This window comes from Pseudonaja textilis, chromosome 5, assembly GCF_049901715.1.
Source record: "Pseudonaja textilis isolate UNSWEBS1 chromosome 5, rPseTex1.2, whole genome shotgun sequence".
Classification (NCBI taxonomy): domain Eukaryota; kingdom Metazoa; phylum Chordata; class Lepidosauria; order Squamata; family Elapidae; genus Pseudonaja; species Pseudonaja textilis.
The window spans coordinates 28,785,228-28,808,985 of record NC_141994.1 but is presented as its reverse complement, the minus strand read 5'-3'; the positions used below and the strand labels follow the sequence as shown (position 1 = coordinate 28,808,985).

General features: G+C 38.3%; 3 protein-coding genes across 10 annotated transcripts in view; 1 reads left to right on the top strand and 2 right to left on the bottom strand.

Moving 5' to 3' along the window:
- Positions 1-1,813: 1,813 nt before the first annotated feature.
- Positions 1,814-11,158, bottom strand: ATP23 (ATP23 metallopeptidase and ATP synthase assembly factor homolog). Of its 2 annotated transcripts, XM_026700521.2 has the most exons (6): positions 10,960-11,158; positions 8,921-8,966; positions 8,760-8,841; positions 7,585-7,722; positions 4,756-4,839; positions 1,814-3,200 (listed from the first exon to the last, which is right to left on the bottom strand). In XM_026700521.2, exons 1-6 carry the CDS (start codon positions 11,150-11,152, stop codon positions 2,997-2,999), a joined length of 747 nt encoding a protein of 248 aa, XP_026556306.1. In that variant the 5' UTR covers positions 11,153-11,158; the 3' UTR covers positions 1,814-2,996. The 2 variants fall into 2 exon arrangements, with proteins under 2 accessions (XP_026556306.1, XP_087790553.1); XM_087934427.1 differs by lacking the exon at positions 7,585-7,722.
- An 80-nt stretch (positions 11,159-11,238) lies between these two features.
- Positions 11,239-23,758, top strand: part of RPAP3 (RNA polymerase II associated protein 3) — a 30,485-nt gene continuing 17,965 nt past the window's right edge. For 2 of the 7 annotated variants that reach the window (XM_087934426.1, XM_087934420.1), the window contains exons 1-5: positions 11,239-11,319; positions 11,592-11,717; positions 12,644-12,796; positions 17,062-17,199; positions 21,351-21,464. In XM_087934426.1, coding sequence (XP_087790552.1) covers positions 12,644-12,796; positions 17,062-17,199; positions 21,351-21,464 — 405 coding nt within the window. In that variant the 5' untranslated portion in view covers positions 11,239-11,319; positions 11,592-11,717. Of the gene's footprint in view, positions 11,320-11,418; positions 11,494-11,527; positions 11,718-12,610; positions 12,797-17,061; positions 17,200-21,350; positions 21,465-23,758 lie in introns of those variants that run through there. The other 5 variants (XM_087934422.1, XM_087934423.1, XM_087934421.1 and 2 more) reach the window with 5 other exon arrangements.
- LOC148125576 (uncharacterized) lies at positions 13,888-14,499 on the bottom strand. Its single transcript, XM_087935486.1, has one exon. The coding sequence runs from the start codon at positions 14,497-14,499 to the stop codon at positions 13,894-13,896; it is 606 nt and encodes a 201-aa protein (XP_087791612.1). The 3' UTR covers positions 13,888-13,893.

Below are 23,758 nucleotides of genomic sequence, written 5' to 3'. Positions count from 1 at the left end.
CAGTAACCAAATTGTGCTCTGTTGCACATTGGTGTCCAAATTGGTGTATGTGGGACCAAATTCAAGTGAGGAAGTAATTAAAATGCTCATGGTGCCATCGAAAAGGCCTTTGAACTGGATTTGATCTAGTCTGGGTTGGGAAGGTGGTATGGGCCTGGCACCTGCATTATGGAAGACTATGTCACTTCCATAGTATTACCCAAAACTATGTAGATATTCCAATGTAGTTTAGATATTTTCCAACAAGTTGATTGCTGATTTGATATACCAATCCTCAGAGGAGCTTTTGAACACATGCTAAGTCAACCCCTGTCATTAGGCAGACACCTCGGATATTTTTATGGGGTGGGGGAGAGATAGCATCTCCACCTGTCTCCTGCACCTCCTATTTCTTCCATTGTATTACTCTTTATGTTCTTCCCCAGAGCTAGCCTCCCATGGTCAGATGTGATTAGGAAATTAGCCTGTTCCACAGACATAACGTTCAGCTCTTAAACCCAGTCAATTTTTGGAATAGAGCCATTTTGTTACTTCAGGCAATATGTTTTAGGGCATTTTGACAATGTTGGTTGCAAATAAAGGAAATCTGGTGTATCTGAAGGACCAGAATAGAGAGGTATCTTGGAAACTTTCGTATATAGAATATTTCTACTGCAAACCACAGCAGCTAAAATGCTTCAAATTACAAGGACCAACTTGGGGGAGAAAATCAAGGTAGGTTTTTTTTAGCCTACACTTAATATCATAAATATTTGCAACATATTATTATACAAGGTGACAGTGAACAACAGTTTATGTGCATGACTTTTTGATGCCTCCTGAAAATGCTGCCATACTGGAAAAAGTGTTAAAAGAGGAAACTGGAAAATAACTAAAGGTCACAGGAATATTAAGAAGCACAATTACGTTATTGCAAGCTAAGCTGTTTATGTTAAGAAGTAACTTTGAAGAATTTAATGCACAATTTTCTCCATAGGTGCAGAAAATATTTTCTAGCTACTTTACTTCTAAGTATTGAGTCATTTTACAGCCACGAGCTATGACATAGTGGATCACTGATAAAATTGCTGCTTGAAAGAAAGATTTTTTAAAAATGACATGAAACATGAGGAGGGAGAGGGAGGGTTAGTTGTTTATGAATTAGATAATTATGGATAGAATTGTAGAATACTCCACAGTGGGACAATAAATGTGCAGGCATAAATATTGCGATATAAAATATTTGCCATTTCCCCCATCAAGATCCCTGGTTACTCCATCAATCTCATCAGATGTGGCAGAACAGGCCTGCCACAGATGCCCCACCATGATGTCTGCCCTTTGGTATATCATTCCCCAGAACAGTTTGGCCTCAGCCCTTCTAATCTTTAGAAAAGGCCTGAAGATATGGTTGAGCCAGTGCATTTGGCAGTCCGGTTGGAGGCAGCCTCTTCAATGGTTATACTAAACTGGATGTATTGATTGTATTCTGATCATGATTATGCTTTTGTGCTTGAGGTTTTTAACAGTGGTTTTGGTATAGTTGTATGTTAGCTATTTTTACTTTTTAAATTCTTCTTGCTGATTTTTTTTATTTCTGTGAGCCACTGTAATATCCCATTTCAAAGACAGGTGCTGCATTTTCAAAAGGCAGAAGCCAGACTAACTTAACAAGTTCTTGGGTTTTTAATGCAAAAATTAATATTTGTCAGGCATATATATTTGAACATGTCTTCTTTAGTAAAGAATTATTCACTGGAATAAAGAATTATTTTAATATGAGCATGTACACATAGAGAGAACAGGAATGGATAAGACAGTGTGAATCCCAAATCTAGATCAGAACAGAATAATTTACTCAAAGGGAATTGCAGCAATTCCAATTTGTCCACAAAGCAAGCAAACAAAAAACTACCTCTCCCCCAAATAGTTCACAGAAAAAAGGATGGAGAAATCACTGAATTTAGTGAGTATATTTTCTGACTCTTTCAGTCTTTAACTGTATTTTGAAAGACATTCTTTGACACCATCCTATTCTTTCATGGTGCAGTAAACATTCTCCCAACACATTAATCTATCTGCCTGAAATTGGATAGATATTTTTCACTACAAAATTTCTTTTTGCTGCAAATTTCATTATGGTCTGTCTTAAAACAAATGTTATGGAAACTTGTATTTTTTTAATTAAATGACTATTATTTAAAACCCATTCACCAGTCTTTATGATGTTTGGCTTCCTCCATTTCTTTGTGGTATCCTAAAGTTCCTGAAATTTTTATCCAATTCTAGTAAAAAATAAAACTATCATTGGAGGGTTCAGATTGCCTACAATTCAGTTTGGAATGTTGTTTCAATTTGGATAGAAATCAGAGTTTAAAAACAAACAAAAAATCAAATAAATCGTACATTGATGTTTGAAACATCAATCAAACTAGGGCAGCAATGGATAAAAATGACTAGTCATGGCACACTTGGGATATTTGGGATGCGTTCTGAATGTGCTACAAAACAAGGTGGTTATGATTTGGTTTGAATGTTTGTTTACATATTGACTTACTACACAGTTCTGAGTTTGATGATATTTACATTATGTTAAATGACAAAATCACACTGTCCAACCACTTGGAATAAAGTACATAAATTAAAAATGACCTTTATTCAAACAAGGATGAAAAAAATTACAAAACTAATTGAGAGAGTAATATACACATAGACATCTAAAAGCCAAAATGAACAAAGCTCAGTTCTGTGGCAAACTTCTCCCCTTTTGGTTCCCCACAATGCAAAAGCAAATAAATAAATTACTGAGCTTGCAGTGAGATGTTACTTTCATAATTTGTCCTCCCTTGAGCCTAGCCCTTGATGCTTATGTTCATAAATATCCATTTTGCTTGTTGAAAAAAAATTAGTAATCAATCAATTAGGCAAATGAAACACAGAATGGAAATTAAACAAATCTCCAGGGACTTCAATTATCCTCTAATGTAATAGGTAGTCTGAACAAACAGTTTTCATTTTCATAAATTTTGATAGTAACGGTGACGGTTTTGAAAACCTCTGTATGCATACTTTGCATCCAATTTGCTGTGAGGCACTCTGTCAAATGGTTCATGATCATTGAAGCAAGATTCAAAGACTTCATCTACTGCTTTCTCTGCCATCTCTTTAGTGATATTTCTAACAGCCAACATGGAGCGAACAGCTTTCATCTTTACACAAGTCTGAAACAGGTGATAAAAAAGGCTGAGGTACATCTAATCTACTGAAGCTTTCATTAAACAATTAGGTTTATATAATATTAGATAATATAACAATTACCTAAATAAATTGATAATAATTATAATTTCTATGGATATCTACCAATGTATTGCTATCTAACTCAAAAATCTTTTTTTAATTTTCCACATTAAATGTATCACTTGGAAGATAACATAGTGTACAATTCAACAGTTAATAACAAATAATTCATGAGGCTACTTTATCAGCTGTGCCATTTTAAAAAAATCATAAGCATCTGTAATGCTTTTGCAGTAATTTTAGATCAATGAATAAATTCAGACTTTATATCTAGGACTTCCATTACTTGAAATACACATATCTAGATTATATGATTTCAAGAATAACAGCAATTTTCAAAAGAATAGCCAGAAATAATTTAATATATTTATTACTTCATAAATGTTGTAGGGCACTCAAGGCCTATATAAAGTAGCCCTGAACTAAAAACAGCAATAAACAATTACTTTATCCAAGTCCAGATAAACAAGTAATCTTCGTGTCTAGGGAGATTCTCAGTCATACAGGTCATGGTTGTCCCGAAGGTGCTTTTTCAAGTGGGTAACTAGACTTTCTGGCTTTTCTTTGAAGATGTTTCACTTCTCATCCAAGAAGCTTCGGAGCTGAAGAAGCTTTTTGGATGAGAAGTGAAACATCTTCAAAGAAAAACCGGAAAGTCCAGTTGCCACTTGAAAAAACACCTTTGGGGCAAGCAATCTTATTCTTTCTATTTTAATAAATAAAAAACCAAAATTATTGAAATCTATCTTTTAACCATATTACTATATTTACATTTCCACATAATCACCACCATTCACTGCATCACTCTCTTGATGGACATTTTTAAATGCTTTCACAAAAGTGCTTCACATTCTGTCTCTTCCACCAGGCCTTGATAATCCTTTCGACTTCTACCTTTGTCACTTCAAAAACAAAAAAAACCAATTAAGCAGGATATGGAAGCATAAGAAGGTACTTCTGACAATGAGACAATGCCAGGCTTCACATCACAAAGTCACCCAAGACACAATTGTGAAGGTGGATTCACTATTTTATCCCATCTGTGAGGAGCTGATGGAAGACCAAAATGTGAAGTTCTTTCATTCTTGAAGAAGCTTGTCCATCACTGAGAATTTGATTCTATGGGGAAATAAATTCAGGTAACAAAACAGCTTATTTTGAGAATTATTTTTCTGTTCCATCTATTTCAACCTCCCTATTTCAGCTAAAATTATGGAAATGGAGGCATTATTTTTAATTCTCTCTCTCTCTCTCCGTTCCTCCCTCTCCCCCTCTCCACACACACACACACACACAACCTACATATACGCGCACACACACACACACAAAAAGACATAGCATGAGTAAGAAAAAACCTGGTCTTATCTTTTTCATGTCTATTGACACTACATTCCTACGTAAGAAATTGTTGAAGAAGAAACTACCTCAAATGAAGACATGAACCCAAACCTCTTCTTTTACAGATTATTATTAACTTACCTGCTGATGCTGCTTCAGCCCAAACCTAAACCTCATCATCTCATTTATGAGAGAACAATCTCCACTGAGATTAGATGCCCGAATCTATAAAAGATGCACAAATTGAGTAGAATATTTACAGGAAAGTTAGCATAGTATCCCATTTTAAAGCTTTTTTTCCGAATGTCTGAAAAACTGTCCTTCATTTCCAATTTGTGGTATAATGGCTAAAAAGAGCTTCAACAATCAAATGGTTAAGAATAAGTAAATTCTCTTGGTTGTTCATATAGCTATTCTCCAGGGATGCTATTAAAACATAACTGCTGAAAGATTATCACCTTGATATCATTTTATATATATAGAACATGACCTTACTTATTCAACTAGGGCAGCAGTTTTCAACTACCGCAACTTAAAGATCTGTGGACTTCAATGCCCAGAATTCCCCAGTTGAGGAATACGGAGCTTAGGTAGTAGCTACATCTCAAATTACAGAAGAAACTACCTCAAATAAGACATGAACCTTAGATGAACTTGGCTGATTGCAGAAAACTAAAAAGTGATGATTTCATCTATTTTTGATGTTATTAATTATTCATGATTTTATTAATACTTGGTTAGGATGGTTGGGATACACCAGGAAAACTCCAAGGCTGTAGGCTAGACAAAAAGTTTTTATAAGAAGCACCCCAAAACTGTACTAAACTATTCCCATACTGCTGCCAATAACCTAGATGAACATATCCATGGGCACTATAGGGTTGATATTCTGATTCAGCAATGACTTTATTTTCTGGCTGTCAAAATCCTGGCCTGTGGGCTGGATGCGTTACATACTGGCCACGCCCATGCATGGTTTAGCAAAGGGAAAGAAAGTCCCGATACATCATGTGATGCCATGATGTGAGTTTGACACCCCTGCTCCAAGTAATACTAACCAAACTAGCTTAAATAGCACTTTATAAGAGCTGATGCAGATCTATCAGTCAGTAAGCTTCTGATTATCTCAGTAGGTGGCAGTATCTACAGAATGTAACAGATAATCAGAGTTGGAAGGGACCTTGTAGATCATCTAGTCCAACCCCTGCCCAAGTGGGAGACCCTACACCATTTCTGACAAATGGCAGTCCAATCTCTTCTTGAAAGTCTCAAGTGATGGCGCTACCACAACTTCCGAGGGCAAGCTGTTCCATTGGTTGATTGTTCTCGCTGTCAGAAAATTTCTCCTTATTTCCAGGTTAAATCTCTCCTTGTTCAGTTTCCATCCATTATTCCTTGTCTGGCCTACAGGTGCTTTAGAAAATAGCTTGACCCCTTCCTCTCTGTGGCAGCCCCTCAAATATTGGAAGACTGCTACCATGGTCCTTCTCTTTACTAGACTAGCCAAGCCCAGTTCCTGTAACCATTCTTCGTATGTTTTAGTCTCCAGTCCCCTAATCATCCTGGTTGCTCTTCTCTGTACTTTTTCTAGAGTCTCAACATCGTTTTTATAATGTGGTGACCAAAACTGGATGCAGTACTCTAGGTGTGGTCTTAATAAGGTTTAGAGTGGTATTAGTACCTCCCTTTATCTTGATTGTAACTCTGTTAATACAATTTAGGATTGCATTAGCTTTTTTGACTGCTGCACACTGCTGGCTTATATTTAGCTGGTTGTCCACTAAGACTCCAAGATCCCTCTCATTGTTATTGCTATTGAGCCTGGTTTCACCCAGTCTATATGTGTACTTTTGGTTTTTCTTGCCTAAGTGTAGGACTTTATTTTTCTCTACATTGAATTTCATTTTGTTAGATATGGCCCAGTGTTCTAGTCTGTAAAGATCCATCTGGATCTTGAGCGTATCTTCTTGGGTGTTAGCTATTCCTGCCAGCTTAGTATCATCTGCAAATTTGGTAAGTTCCCCTTCTATTCCTTCATCTAAGTTGTTACTGAAGATATTGAAGAGCACTGGGCCTAAGATGGAACCTTGTGGCACCCCACTGCTTACTTCCCTCCATGTAGATTTAGACCTCTGATGGCAGACCTATGGCACACGTGCCACAGGTGGCACGCAGAGCCTTCTCTGGGGGCACGGAAGTGGTTGACCCAACTCAGCTTCACCGTGCATGCGCACCTCCCAGCTGATTTTTGGGTCTAGATCACACTACCCTCCCCCATCCCATTTGCAAAAAACCGTCCAAACCGTTTAACTTTTTGCCCCACTGGCTGGCCCCACCCTGTCCCACCCCATCTGCCTCCCCTGACTCCAGAGTCACATGTGCTGCCTAATGGTTCTTTAGCTCTTTTCTGGTTCCAGTTCCTTGCTTGTCATTACCGCTGCTTGCTTGCTTGCTTGCCTGCCCTGACTCCTCGCTTGATTGCTGTGGCCTGCATAATTTTTGGTAAGTTGCTAACTTTGTGCCCCCACACCCCTCGCTTGCTTGCCGTGGTCCAGGCCCAGCTGCTCACATTCCTGGCCCGCTTGCTGTCAGAGCCGGCGGTGCCCACATGCAGCCCCAGGATATCTACCCCCTTGCCAGCCAGGAGTGCTGCCGCCAGTTGCTCCCCTGTGCCTGCCTGTCTTGTGTCTTTTAACAATGCTACAGGAAAGGCCTGGGATCCACATGGGCTGGGGGGGAGGGCAGGCATGGCTGGCTGGACACTGCCCTAAGTGCGATTCTGGCAGAGGAGGAGCAGGTATCCCTGCGCCACTCGCCCATTCATGTCACCGCCACCAGGAAAGGCCAGTGGTCCGCAGCGCACCCATGTTGGCAACGGGGGTGATAACGGTATTGATATGAAGTTTATTTCACATGTGTTTCTGATATCCTTATTAAAATATATTTATAAAATTAAGTTTTTCAACTTACCTCTGAACAGGCTAAGTGCCTCATATTGTTAAACCAATCCACATGAGCACGGCAGTGATCAAATGCATGAATAAGTTCATGTGCAACCACTCTGTTCATTTGAGATTGATTATGTATATTGTTTTGGCAAAGTACAATCTGCAAACAAAGTTAACCCAAAATTTTAAGAAGTCATTTTATTTTAGAACTTTCATAGCATAATGTGCTTCCCTGTTCTGTACATAGCATTGTTCAATCATTCATTAGATGTAGTGCCAGAGAACTTGAAGATACTATTTATCCGGTTTCTCCCTCTCTTTCCTTTTGGGCATGAAGAACCTCCCAGAGACTAAATATACATATTAAAATATAAAGTCAGATTAAAAACCAGCTGATGTCATTACAATATGCCTGGAGGAGATGACCAGGCTGACTGATGATACATGAGTGCCCACAAGAGATCTAAGTCCAGCCCACCATGAATTCTGTTTTTTTACTGCCAAACAGCTTGACTACTAGTGAAGGATAGTTGCTTTGACATTGAGCTCTGGGGCTGTTCCTAATTTATTTGATTTCCTGTTATAGTTATATAGTTATATAATGAAGCTAGCTTACAAAAAATTAGGATATATATATATATATATATATATATATAGTATTTTAAGCCAAAAGGAAAAAAATCAGAGAGTTTAATAGCAATATTTATAAAATATTGAGATTGACAAAAATTCTAATAAACTCTACTATTTAACACTGACTACAAAACTCAACTATTTTGTTTTACTAACATAAAGGTAAAGGTTCCCATCGCACATACATGCTAGTCGTTTCCGGTTCTAGGGGGTGGTGCTCATCTCCGTTACAAAGCCAAAGAGCCAGTGCTGTCCTAAGACTGTCTCTGTGGTCATGTGGCCAGCATGACTAAATGCTGAAGGCACACGGAAGGCTGTTACCTTCCCACCAAAGTGGTCCCTATTTTTCTACTTGCATTTTTACATGCTTTTGAATGCTAGGTTGGCAGAAGCTGGGACAACTAACGGGAGCTCACTCCGTTACACGGTGCTAGGGATTCGAACAGCTGAAATGCCGACCTTTCTGATTGACAAGCTCAGCGTTTTAGCACTGAGCCACCACGTCTAACATAGCAGAGAATAAAAAGATGCACGTATTAGGAGCAGAAAAAAGTAGTACCTTACCTGTGATACTGAAGAATCAAATCCTCCACCAACATGTTTATCACAATTTTCACATGAAATGTGTCGGTTATTGGTCACAGCACTAAAACAATTAAAGTCACGCATATAACAAATATAATACAGAGCATCATATAATAAACTTTGGACATAAATTATCTCACCAGCCAGAATTCTTCATAGCTTCAAGTAGCAGTTTAGCTTGTGGACCTAGAATAAACATTGGCATAATAACTCATTTCTAAAAAAATGTGTTGTTCAGAGAAAAAAAAGAAGAACTCTTTAAATTACCACAGAAAGTGTTTAGAACATCTTAAACTTATGAAACATCATACATCCAGAAATGATTTATAGATATCATAATCAAAACACAAAGATGAACTTCAGCGACTGCAAGCGATACTACTGGCAAAATCTTAAATGTTTACTTAGATATCAAATCTCATTAATTTAAGGGAACTTAATAATGTTCAAGTGTACATATGACTTCCACAGCCAAGGAGCATTAGAACTAATCTGAGTGAAATTGCAAATGAATATTCTACTTCAATAAAAACTTTGAAAAATATTTTGATGTAGGACACCAAGGTAGATGGCCCAACACCTAGATGCTACAATAAAACCATGATACCAGAGCATAGGAAAGCAACATGTCCCAAAGGTACTCTTTCAAAAGGCAACTGGATTTTCTTGGTTTTTTTCCTCTGAACAAGTTTCGCTTCTCGTCCAAGAAGCTTCTTCAGACTGAAGAAAGTCCATGTGCCTTTTGAAAAGGTACCTTTGGCACAACTATGAGAATCTCCATCATCAAGGAAATAAATAGGGTATTTTGTTTTTGCTGAACATTATCAATTTATCTTGATTATTAGACTAGAGTGTAGAAATAGAGCACTTTGTTTTTCCATAACTCACTGAAACTTCACTCTTGCGTTCAGATAAAGAAGTACTGTACACTATATGGAAGCTGACTTGCAACAAATTAAGCTGTGTCAATCTAATTTAAAATTGTCTTAAATATTGGCACGTTCTTCCAGATTTCAACTAGAAGTCTTTCTCCGCTGTATTCAGATACTATGAACTCAACTGAGCACCTTTATAAAAGTGCTCATTTATTGTTTCACTTAGTGACCCCTCAAAGTTATCATGTGTTAAAATCTTTGCTTCAATAATAGCAGACTGAAAAAATGTAATATAGTCTCCAATATGCGTCAGCATGATTTCTACTTGAAGAAAAAATAAATGTTATCCATTTTGAGGAGAAATGGTATGTTTGAGGTTTCTATTCCTTCCAAGTGTCCAGCTAGATGACAACATCAACACCCTTGACTAATGTTGTGAGATATTTATTTTAAATGATTAAAATAAATAAGTTAATAATAGTGTATCTAGAAAAATAAGACCAGCAGAATGTTCCAGAACTGTAATTAAATCGAAAAGGAAGAAGAAAGAAGATGAAGCCATGGAGAAGGAATTGAACTTTGACTGAAATGTGTCTCCCCTTGCTATGGAAGAGTACACAGTTTGATTCAGATGACATTTGATATATCAGCAAAATTAGTCTCCAACTTTATTAAAATAAATACTCAAATGATATTTTATTTTTGCTCTTTCCTAGGCCAAATCTCCTCTGCATTAACCATGACCACAGGAGTGGAACAAGTATTCTCTTTGTTGTTAGTTGGTAGGTTTAATTTTAACCTTAAAGTCACTTTGGGAAGATTTATAATCTGGAAAAATGAAATACAAGTATTATACAATTATAATAAATAATACCACATACTACAATTGTGCATTAAGTTTTCAACTTCCATTTTGGAACTCTGCAGATCTCATGGTTGAAATACATGCTCTAAAATTTTGGATCTTTCCACCTTTTCCTGTTTTTTTCATCCCTGTTTTACCTTTTGAAGAATTCTGTCAAATGGGAGTGTGTGTGTATACATATTTTTGTAACTATACAGATATAGCTTCATGGCATTTTGGTTGGTCATTATACTAGTTACTTAAGATGGGGCAATACGTTTTCAAGGTCAGAATTACAATTTATCAGGCAGTAAACTTCCAGGAAATATGTTAAGGATCATGTATTTGAGGAGAGTGCAGACTAAATACCTAGAGCTATTTCTGACACAGAAGATGGTACATCATCCTTCCTCACTAGAAAAATACATTCTCACGACCAGGGAGCCAAGGGAGGACTTACTGTCTAGAGCAACCTTCAGCATCGACTGGCACCTAGACTGGGAACCAAACAAGGTGGATATTATTTTTCCCTTCAACGCGGGCTTCTTCCCCTGGCCAAGAGTTCGCTCGGGAAACCGACGGTAGCCAAAGTCCTCATCCTCCTCTTCGCCAGAGCCGCGACTCTCCGGTTGCGAGGGCTGCTCAGATGCCATCGTTCATACAAGCGCGTGCGAAAGTGCAAACGGAGATCTCTACTCTCTTGGCCTCCCCGGCCACCGTACTCTCGTCGCTCGAATCCAGACAAAGGCCATCTTCCGTTGAAACTATACAGGTTCGCCACTCGTGTTTCCTGCTGCCTCTCTGGGGCAATTCATAGTAGGTAAGCTAAAGTGAGATGGGGTCCATAAGAGCTCTTCCTTTACGTCTCTTTTCCAAAACATGTATACTCAAATAAATTATAACTATCTTTCTGCCTCAGCAACTTTCTAGATTCTGTATCTATGAAGCGGAGTAATGGAAGCGCAGCAGTCATGCGCATTTTCTGTAGGAAGAAGTAAATCACACGATGCTCATGCACGCTCATGCACGCGCATGCGGAGAGGTGGGCGATGGGAGCTGTCGACGCTCTTTCTCATTTTCTCTTTCTACCAGTCTTTTCCGCTAGAGCGGCTACCACGGAGACGCACCTCCCTTCGCTTGGCGCGCTGGCTGTTGTAGAAAAGAAAAGCGAGACGGGCTTCGGAGCAGCAAAAGAGAGAGGAGTTGACAGTCGCAGAGGTTGGCAGGGCTGGCGGGGGTGGGAGCAAAGAAAGTGCATTGAGATTGGGCTAATGGCTTGTTTCTTGGATGCTTATGAAAAACCGGAAATATGACCCTTGTTTGCCTTTTTGGCCCAGTCGGAGAAGTTGACGTTCTCCCTTCTTTTTGGAAGGTGATGTTCAGCATTCATAGGACGCACTCAGGACGATCCTTTTGCACTGTGGGAATACTGTAATGCATCAGGGTTGCTTTCACGCCTCGTCCCCCTCCCGCGTCCCTTCTTGCCCACCATACACCGACCTCTCTCTTTTGATCTGCCCTTTAAAAAAGGAAAGTCCCGCCAAAGAGATGGGCTTTTATGAGGCTACAGAATGAATATATACAGAAATAAGGCATGCTTATATCACTTGTATATAAAAATAAGTTACACCCATGATTTGTTCTAATAATTTCCCATTTTAGTGAAAAATTAAAAGGTGGATTAGTTATTCCATATCAGTTTTAAAAAAGTGCAAGGGTGCTTGCACAAGCAGAATTCATGCTCCTGGTTTGATTCCCCTCTGGGTGCTGATTTAGTTTCAGGTGAACTGGAAACCTGATTAGCTGTGTTAGGTCAGAGGAACTTTGCAGAACTTTGACTGGGCCCAGCTGGTTGGCAGAACATCACTTTTTAGTACCTTCTTCGTAAGATGCTAAGATTTAATTTATCCAAAGGGAAAATGTCCTTCAAAGAGGTTTTGAACCTGAATGATTTCAATTTGCTTGTGTTATTTTTACACCTAAAGTAATATTGTAATAATCACTGGTAAGCTGATTTTTCCACTGTAAGTACATGTAATTTACATAATACTACGCCAAAAATATGTTTTTTTCTTTTTTTTTTAAGCTAAAATTTGTTTGTATTCTTACAGCCCTATCTGTTTTCCAATGTATTCTTTCATCAGATGAATTCACCAAATAAAGCAATTGAGTTGCAGTTGCAAATACGACAAAATGCTGAGGAACTTCAAGATTTTGTGAAAGATTTGGAATCATGGGAGAAGGATATTAAAGAAAAAGATCATGATTTAAGGCATCAGAGTGGCACTGCCGAAAAAGTAAGACTGGTGTTTTGATAATGGGATGAATAAAGATACCTTGAAATACAGCCTGTTGACTAGATCATCTAATTACAAATAGAATTACAAATAAATCACCTATAAATCATCCAGGTTAACCTGGGGTTCAATTATATTGCTTCTGTGCCGGAGACCTGGGGTAATGGACAGACAGACTTTCTTGAAATAGATGTAGAGACAAACATTTGAATTTAAAATATTCCATTCCAGCCTTCCAAGTATTGTTTGGTTTTCTTCCTTACAGAAACAGGGAAGAAGAATTGTAGTAATTTCTAAAGCGTTTTAAAAGGAATAGATTTTTATTTTATGGTTTTTCTACTTAGATCTTGTCTTTACATTTATTTCAATCTGTCACTGTTAAAACCATGTGAGAAGCAAAACCTTTTCTGTTAGGACAGATTGTCAGTGTTCAACTCAAGGAAGTGGAATTGCCCTTGTTGGCAGACATATCCGGATCCAGTTCCAATCCAGGAATAAAAGGGAGGTTGATTGGAAAGAAAATGAAGCAGAACCACCAAGCGCATATGATTCTGGGGTCATATAGGGGTCATGGCTGATTCTATAGGCAAAAGGGGAAATGCAAATCTGTTCTGTCCTAGGCCTCCCCAAAAAGCACTAAGTCAAGTCTTGAGTACCTGCATAAACCTCTTTTATTACATTAATGTGAATTTATTTCATTAACAGTCAGCCAACAGCTTGGCAAGACTGCAAAGGTATACTAATTAGCTCAGACCTTTATCAATCCTGGAGCACTGCCTGGTAATTTATTTATTTATTTGATTGATTGATTGATTTATATTGCCGCCTATTTGCCCATGGCGACTCGAGGAGGTTTACACAATGTAAAATCATATTTAAAACAAAAAAATAAAAACAAGAACTAACAAAAAGAATCAAATAAATTACTAAAGTACAATAGAACAAAATTTGGAAGAACAAAAAGCAAAACAAAAAAACAAAAACCAACTCCCACCCACCCCTACCCCGACGACAGCGGATCACACTAGCCATTTGATGGGTTCCATCCCTCTCTGGGTTCCTCAGGCCCGCTGGCAAAACCAGGTATTCAGTGCCTTTCAGAATAGTATTAATAAGGGGGCCATTCTAATCTCTGGGGGAATGATGTTCCAGAGAGACGGAGCCACCACAGAGAAGGTCCTTCTTCTAGGTCCCACCAGGTGTATCTCCCTCAGGGCTGGGATCCACAGCATTCCCTGCCTCCTCTCACTAATGGGTCGGATAGATGTCACTGGCAAGAGATATTTCCTCAGATAACCCGGACCCAAGCCATGAAGGGCTTTAAAGGTGACAACCAGCACCTTGAATTGCACCCGGAAGCAAATTGGCAACCAATGCAGCTCCTGCAGGAGAGATGATACATGTGCACACCGGGGTCTGCATAAAACCATGCACACCACTGCATTTTGCACCAACTGGAGCTTCCGGATGCTCTTCAAGGGCAGCCCCATGTAGGGTGCATTGCAATAATAAAGATGGAAGGTGCCCAGGGCTTGAGTGACTGTGAGTACGGACCGCTGATCCAGGAAAGGGTGTAACTGGTGCCCAACCTGCAGTTGCACAAAGGCCCTCCTGGCCACGACCACCACCTGCTCTTCGAACAGGAGTCGTGAGTCCAGGAAAACCCCTAGATTACGCACAGAATCTGTTTGGGGTAGTGCCATCCAAGACTATAGGTGGTAATTCTCCCTGAACCAATGAACCCCAGACCCAGAGCCACTCAGTCTTGCAAGGGTTTAGTTTCAACCCGTTGCTCCCCATCCAGCCCCTAACAGCCTCCAGGCACTGTGAGAGGGAGGACACAACACTTAACTCAACACGGGCCAAGACATACATCTGAGTATCATCAGCATATTGGTGATACCTCAGTCCATGGTGATGGATGATCTTACCCAGCGGTTCCATATAAATGTTGAACAGGAGCAGAGAGATTACCGAGCCCTGTGGAACCCCGTAAAGCAGTGGGAGAGGGTTGGATCTCTCCCCTCCTATCGACACTGACTAAGCAGCCGCAGAGGAAGGAAGTGAACCAAGACAGCAGAAGGCCTCCCACTCCCATCCCCCGAAGCCGTCCCAGGAGAATCCCATGGTCAATGCTATCAAAAGCCGCTGAGAGGTCAAGTAGAGCAAGGATGGATGCACTACCACCATCCCGCTCCCGCCAGAGATCATCTAAAAGTTCCACACTCAGTGATGGCAGGGAAGGGCTGGGTTATACAGACAAATCCTCATGAGGCTGGAATGAAGAAGCAAGAGAGTTGTTTCCAACAAAAGCTCCCTCCCCCTTCGCTTCTCTTTTAATCCAGATTGGAGGGGCCGTTCATTGTTCACCTGTGGCCTTACTTGCACATCAACCCTGAGTTCTTAATTGTGCTTTCCTTTTGGCAGCTCTGCACATGCGCAAGCTGGGAACCGGTTCCAGAACCTCCCCTGTCTCACTGCTGTCAGAGCCCAAAGGCAGCTGATGACTGCCAGCCTGCCCTGGCCCCATCAGCCTCTGACACAGACCCCTCATCCGAGCCTTCCTCAGCTTCCAGGAATGGCCCGGGTTCTTCCCCAACCTCCTCACTACTGTCCAACAACAAAATCCTTAGTGTTTGAGCTAATTTTGTCGACCTTTGGCTCGATTGTGTTGCTTATTGTGTAATTCATCTGAAGTTTCTCCTGACCCAGTCTTTCTGAATGAATCACCAAATCTGCATTTTTATAAGCTGGCCTCCTCAGTTTCTGCTTGGGGCAGTGGAACTGGGGCTGATTTCTGCCTCCTTTAATGTTTTCTTTTTTTCATTTCCCCTTTAGGGGAAATATTCTACCTTGCCTTTTTAATATCCCCCAAAATATTTCATTATTATGGGGCAGAAGGGGGGGCTTCCCACAAAATTAATCGAAAGGAATAGAGCCTTGGATAGAAAGGAAAAAACCACTTCTCCACTAGAATATAAAGAATTATATACTGTAAAATAATATAATATAAAATAGTGGAACTCAAATAGTATTTTGCATAATAATCCAGTATTTAGCCTGCCTAGTTAGAATCTCCAGATCCATGTTTTGTAATTTGAGCTGCAATTACAATTACAATACATATTTCAGAAAATTCCCTGTACAATGTCATAGAGTCCAGTTTAAAATATCTTCCTCCAAGTTTTATGAATGTACATATAACTGTTGTACAATATCAGAACATTACAAAACATAAAATTGAATCAATCTTTAAACTGAGTTCATTTTTAATATAATGAATAACATGAAATCATAAAACATTCACACTACTTCCTAAATGTATCAAATTATTAAAAATAGATCCTATTAAAACCAAGGAAGTAATGAAGAATTGCAAGTAACAATGCATATTACTGCTGCAAGCTTATGTGCCTGAGTGAGACTGTTTCCTTGATGTAATCCTTTCTGTAACAGACATTTGAAACTTTTGTATTAGAATCAGAATAGAGCTGGAAGGGACCTTGGAGGGGTTCCTGTCCCACCCCCTACTCAAGCAGGAGGTCCTATACCATTTCAGACAAGTGACTGTCCAGTCTCTTCTTAAAAAGCAGCCACAACTTCTGAAGGCAGGCTGTTCCACTGATTAATTGTCCTCACTGTTAGAAAATTTCTCCTTAATTCCAGGCTGCTTCTCTATTTGATTAGTTTCCAACCATTGTTTCTTGTCCTGCCCTCTGGTGCTTTGGAAAATAATTTGATCCCCCTCTTCTTTGTGGCAGCCCCTCAAGTACTGGAATACCACTATCACCTAATTCTTTTGTTCTTTAGACTAGCCAAACCCAAATCCTGTAGCCATTCTTCATATGTTTTAGTCTCCAGGCCTTTGATCATCTTAGTTGCTCTTCTCTGAACTTTTTCCAAAGTCTCAACATCTTTTTTGTAGTATGGTGACCAAAATTGGTTGCAGTATTCCAGGTGTGGTCTTACTTGGGTTTTATAAAGCAGTAGTAATATTTAACGTGATCTTGATTCTATACCTCTGTTTATTCAAGTTCTACCATTTTGTATTCAATCATTAGTTTGCAATATTCTGTTGAAGTGTTTGGAGGTCTTTATGGTTTTCCCCACGGAGAACACTTTCCAGTGGCTAATGTTTTCAACTGTTGTCTTTTAGAAAAAAAAGCTAGCATTGATTTTACACTGCTGCATTCCTGTTTTATAAATGGATGTTATATATTGTCAGAAGTTTTCTGAAAGTATACTGCTATATTTTCTGTTATTAGGATTTACCCCCAATTCGGAATGAAGCTTACAAGAAAAAGAAGAGCAAAGTTAAAACAGTCTCAAAACAAACAAGTGAGAAAAATGAAAAAAACAAGATAAAATCTTATGATTACGAGGCTTGGGCGAAGCTGGATGTGGTATGAGAATATTTTTTATTAAATATGTTTATCAAAATATTAGGCAAGATTTTGTGACATTTATACACACAACTATAAATTATTAGTTTTTATGTTATATATATGTTGGTGACAACACTGAAGATACGAGTCTTATGTGTTGTAGTACTTCATTAAAACTGATATCCAAAATCAAAAAAAGAAAATGTTTTTTTATAAAAAGTATAGTTGACAATATTGTGTAGCATGCATTCATTTTGTTTTAATGTATCAACACCACTTTAAAGTTTGGGGAATGATTTTACTTATATCTGTTGCACATAACCTTGATGCTTTCATGAAAAGCACTATTAATACGACAATATTATACACACCACCCTCACACTTTTAATGTAAAAAATGTCAGACACAGGAAGAAGATGATTATACTTCTAGAAGTTATGAAGAAATTTATTTCGTTCATTAGGAAAGAGTTTGATGGAATAGTTGGAAATAGTATAGAAAGGCTATGATTTTGCCATTGATACAAATACTTCTCTTTTTTTAGATAAAGTTTTTTATTTTTAAACACACACATACACATACAAAAACATAAAATCCTCTTCCATTTTATATACATACAGTGTGTCAGTTGGTTACGTATTTTTTTTGCTATACTTTTGTAGTCATTTACTCACAATTTATACCAATCTTCACATTGTCAAATTAACATATGTTTATATATTTGTCAATTATTAATCATCCATGACTAAACTATTTATTCTATCATTTGATACGAGATGTTCCACATTTTATCTTAAAATTTATGTTATACTTTCAACCAGTGGTTATATATATCTGGATTATGTTTTATATCAATCTATTAGATTTCTATCACAAAATTATCTACTCTATTACATTACCATGCCTTTTTATCCAACCATTGATAAAACAAATTCCATATCTTTCTCTATTTTCTGTTTAAAGTCTTTTTTTTTCAGAATCATATTCATCTGGATCTCTTCTTGTATCCTTTCCAAATAACTGATACTGGATTATGATCTGCCCATGTGCTTGTTTCTATTTCATCCATATCATATTTATTCCAGACCAGGATGTGTGTCTATTTGAATAAAAAGTATATTGCTTACTTTCTGCATTTCTCTCTCTCCATGCATCTTTTAAATTAAATTCTTCTGTTATTCGAAGGAAGGATTTTGGTAGTATCTTTCTAACTTTCTTCGTTGTTTTCTGTGTTTTATAGTCCAACCAGTCATTAATTATTCCATTAAGATCACCCATCGTGCAGATATTAACGTAGTCCAAATCAGTTATTTTTGTAATTTCCTATAAAATTCTTGTTTATCATTCGGGGCATAAATTGCAATTAAAAGTGTTTTAACGCTGTTATCCGTTATCTCCACCATCAAAATCCTTCCATCATCATCTGTGTAAATTAGTTCTTCTAGAATTGTTTCTTTAATATATAATGCCACACCTCTTTTCTTCGATTGTGCCAGAGATGTGGATAATTTCCCTAATTTTTCTTGCTTTAGTATATATTCATGTTGCCTTTTAATATGTACCTCTTGTAAGCAGATTATATCAAATTTTAATTTATCTAATTTGTGAAATACTTTCCTCCTTTTAATAGCCGAATTAAGTCCATTTATGTTAATCGTAATCAATTTTCTTTCATCCATGTTAAATTTTATAGGAGGGTTTTATTGCTGTAGTAGATCTCAATTCTCATTGTTCTCTGGGTTCACCACCTACTGCACCTTCTTCTTTTTCTTTTTCAATTACTGCTATAGACTCCTCTTGGAATTCAATTAGTGACTCTTCCTTCCTTTCTTCTTCCTCCTTTCCTCTAAAGTATTCTAAGTAGAATAGCTAAGTAGAATAGCTCAGCTTTTCCAACTGTGTCAATTCTGTGTCTTGGTTCCTGCCAAGTGAACAAAAGACCTGGCATCAACCATCTGTAGTTTACTCCTCCTTTAAGTAGCTCTTTAGTCAAGAATAAATATTCTCTTCTCATCTCTCTTATTTTTCTTGGTATCTGTTTCAGCACCACAATTTCTTTATTTTTATATTTTAGTGTTTTCTCTCTCGCCACCTGGAGTATCTGTGTCTTAAAACTGTTCTTAGTAAATCTGATGTGAACTTCTCTTGGTACTCTATTCCTCATTGCATATCTTGTGTAGACACGAAACACTTCATCCATCCCATCCATCATCTTTTCTTTAGTTATTTCCAGTGCTTCTGCCAATATTTCTGCCATTATTTCAGCAAGGTTTTCACCTTTCCCTTCTTCTATATTTTGAAATCTTAAGTAAAATTCTGATTTATCTATTTCCCATCCTAATGATTCACCCCTGCCCTTCTCGATATTGCTCAAACGAATATCAATATTTCCAATTTTCTGATCTCTTTATATATCTTCTTCAATTTTTTTGAATCTGTCTTCATATTTCATCATCATCTGTTGGATATTTTCCACTTTTTCATCTGTCTTTTCAATTTTTTGGTCAATTTTCTGAATTTCTTGCATGATCATCTGTAATGTCACTTCCTTCTCTTTTTCCTGTTGTAATATTGTCTGTATAGATCGTTGTCCTCCATATGGTGAGGAGGTTGGTATCAAAGAAGCTGGGGCTGTTGTCTTTCTACTCATCTTGTAATGCTTATCTGTACAGAAAGAGAGAGAAAAAAGAAAAAAAGAAAGAAAAGGAAAAAGAAAAAAAAAACAAAGGCAAACAGTTGCCACTCCAAAGAAAAAAAGGAAAAAGGTATTCTTCAGGCACTTGTATACCTTAATCCAATTATTTGCAATGGTAGGTGTAAAAAATAAAAAAGGAAAAGGAAAAAAAGAAAAAAGAAAAATATTCAATATGTTCCTCTTGATAGTCACCCCCCCCCCAAAAAAAAATACATAAATAAAAGGTTTACATTCTAGTTCCTGGTTTAAAAAGTTAAAATCCAACTAGAGAGAGAGAAAAAGAGCCCCACTAGTGAGGGAGGGTAGAAAGGGAAGCAAAAGATAAAAAGCAATTCTAATATAAAAACAAGCCTCTGCCGCCTAATATCCAAGGCTCTTTGATAAATCAGCTCAGAGTTTTTCAAGGTCACTTCAATCTTCTTTCTCTCAACTTCAACTCCAAACTCCAACTTATCTGTTCAGAAATGAGCACCTGAATAAACAAACTGCCATGCTCATCTCTATCTTTTCCAATACACAGCTCAGAGTCCTTTATCATAACACAAACTAGTGGGAAAAAAAGAAACAATGTATCCAAGCCTCTGGACCGCAGTGCAACTTAGTTTCCTTCACTTTCACTTCCCCCTCCTCAATCCACAACCAAGAACTACAAGAAAGAAAGAAAAACGTAGAATCTCCCCCCCTTTTTTTTTAAAGGGAGAGAAATAAATCTTAAATCAAGCAGAAGAGTCTTAATCAAAAGAGAATTTTCAAAAGGATTGTTAAAAAAGGAGAAGGAAATACAAACAGAAATAAAAAGATTAAAAAGTACCAGTCCAGCTTAAAAAGTAAAACAGCCTTGCCAAGTTCAGAATTCCAATAAAAAGAGGAAAAAAGGACAAAACTTTCACTTTGATAATTAATACCCCCGCTTAAACTCTTTCCTCTTCACTTTTAGTCCACTTTCATTTTTTCAGGGTGTCCTCTCCAAGAAATAATAAGTAAAAGCTCATCTCACCAAACTGACACACTTTCTTCCAGTCTCTTCTGTTCCGGAGCTGTCCCAGCTTCAGCAGCTTGGGAGGCTGCCTCTCCGCCGCCAGCAAAAAGGGCTTTCCCTGGATCAACCAGGGACTTTGCGATGTCCCTGGGAACAACAGGACGTTCCCTTGTCAATCACTGTCTCTACGGGACGGTTTAGGTCCATGGGGACCGACCAGCAGCTGAGATATCAATGGTGATCTTGGAGAATCAAGATCTCCCGTCCAACCGCCAGGACGCCAGCTCCACCCTCCACAAATATTTCTATATAGTACCAGTATTATTAAATATACATGCCACCCTTCTCACTATCAAGCCACTATATAGACTTTATATATCTGCAGGGCTCTCTTTATGTATCATACATTTATTTATATTGTTTCCTTATTACATTATATACTCATTCTTTAAATTTGTTTTGCCTGTGTATATATATTTAAATTTGTCTTTTCAGGATAAGATACTTGAAGAATTCGATAAGGAAGATACCACTCATGACTCAGTGTCAGATTCTGAGGAAGATGGAATTCGCATTGATACAGAAAAAGCTCTTGCTGAGAAAGAAAAGGTTATTTTTCATGTTTCAATGATCCACATTTTTTCTTCTAATGCTCACTAAGGAATAGAATGGCCAAGTGTGATAGGACACACAAGGAATTTGTCTTGGTGCAAATACTCTCAGTATACATAAAAGAAAAAATACATTCGTCAAGAGGCAAGAATCATAAGGTACAACACTTAATGATAGTCATAGGATACAATAAGCAATCAAATCATACTAGGAAACAGTCAATATAAATTGTAAGGGTACAAGTGACAAAATTACAGTCATACAGTCAACAATTGGGAGGGGATGGGTGATAAGGAATGATGAGAAGATTGACAGTAATAGTAGTGCAGACTTTGTAAGGTTGAACAGTGTTGAGGAAATTATTGGTTTAGCAGAGTTATGGAGTTTGAGAAAAAACTGTTCATGTATCTAATTGTTCTGGTGTGCAGTGCTCTATAGCATCGTTTTGAGGGAAGGAGTTGAAACAGTTTATGTCCGGGATGTGAGGGGTCTGTAAATATTTTCACAGCCCTCTTTTTGACTCATGCAGGTTGGTAGTAATTGTTTTTTCTGCAGTCCTAATTATCCTCTGAAGTCTGTGTCTGTCCTGTTGGGTTGCAGAACCAAACCAGACAGTTATAGAGGTGCAGATGATAGTCACAATAACTCCTCTGTAGAACTGTATCAGCAGCTCTTTGGGCAGTTTGAGCTTTCTGAGTTGGCACAGAAAGAACATTCTTTGTTGTATTTTTTTGATGATGTTTTTGATGTTAGGTGTCCATTTTAGGTCATGTGATATAGTAGAACCTAGAAATTTGAAGATCTCTACTGTGACACTGTGTTGTCTAATATTGTAAGAGGTGGTAGTATGGGAGGGTTTCTTTTAAAGTCTACCACAGGTTAAATTAACAGGATAAATTAACCTATATAATAGTATGTATTCTCAAACTCTAGTTGAGAATGATTTTTTTCTTTATGTTATGCCTTGATTATTTGTACAAATAACTCAAGGCATATTCAGTATATCTTCTTCCTATTTTTCCACAGCCTGTGAGGTGGATTGGGCTGAGAGAGAGTGACTGGCCCAAAGTCACCTACCTGGCTTTCATGCCTAAGGTGGGCCTTGAACTCACAGTCTTCCACTTTCTAGCCTGGTGCCTTAACCACTAGACCCAACTAGCTTAAGTTTCAAATTCTTATATTGTTCAGTTATATAAATTTTGAAGCCAAAATTTGGATTTTAGTAAAACCAGGATTATGTCTTGCTGTTCTTTAGTTTTTCATAAGATTTTTATTCATATTGTAATTTGATTGCCTATGTCTACAGCTATATTAAACGTGATTTTTTCATAAAATTTCAAAATTGTCAATAAGTAGTGTTCTAAATCAAATTACAGAATGCTTTGAAAAAAAATGCCTTTAGAATATATTACAATGCAATAGTGACCATGATTTAATATCCCTATATATCTATGTCTTCTTTGTTTTTCTTCTACCATGGATTTGTAGATCCTGAAATTTATGTTCTTAAAATTCTTTAAAAAATATTCATTCTTAGATCTATCTAGATAATTATCAAAACTGATGGATGTCTTTACTGCCATCTGATTATCTGCTAGAGCAGAAGTGTCAAACTCTATTTCATTAAGGGCCTCGTCAATGTTGTGGGGGCCAGAGGGGGCCAGATGGGTGTGGTCAGGGCAACATACATGTTGGGGGTACCTGTGATGGTCTGGATGGGGCTGGGAGGATGCATTGTCTCCAGCAGATGAAGGGGAAACCAGGGTGAGCGCCAAACCCTTGTCCACCAGAGGAGTCTTGCTGTCCCTCTCAGGCCACGCGGAGGAGCCCCAGGCAGTGGTGCAGGCCTCCTGGCCTAGGCAGTGGAGGGCAAGCACCCAGCCCGATGCTTGAGCTCCAGGGCCTTGGCATCCCACAGCCCAGCTGCACTTACCTCCTTCTCGAGGCTCCTGCTGCTATGCTCACTCTCCTTGGCCAGGTTGCTCTTGGTGTGTGCAGGAGGGCAAAGTGTGTGGGTCAGAGGGAGGCCTACTCCCTCTCCTTGTAACCAAAGCATTTGTAACCAAAGCATCCTCAGCTATAGGATGAGAGACCACCAGGAGAGAAAGGGGCAAAGGGGTGGTGAAAGGGCAGCAGGACTGCTGGTGGCTAAGTGCTAAGACAGGACTTCCCTCAGACCTTCCCTCTCATAATCTCCTCCCTCCCTCCCTCCCTCCCTCCTGCATTTCTCATTAGGTGAAAATACAAGCCCTTCTTCCCCGTCACTCACTCCTACCTCCTTAGGCTATCAG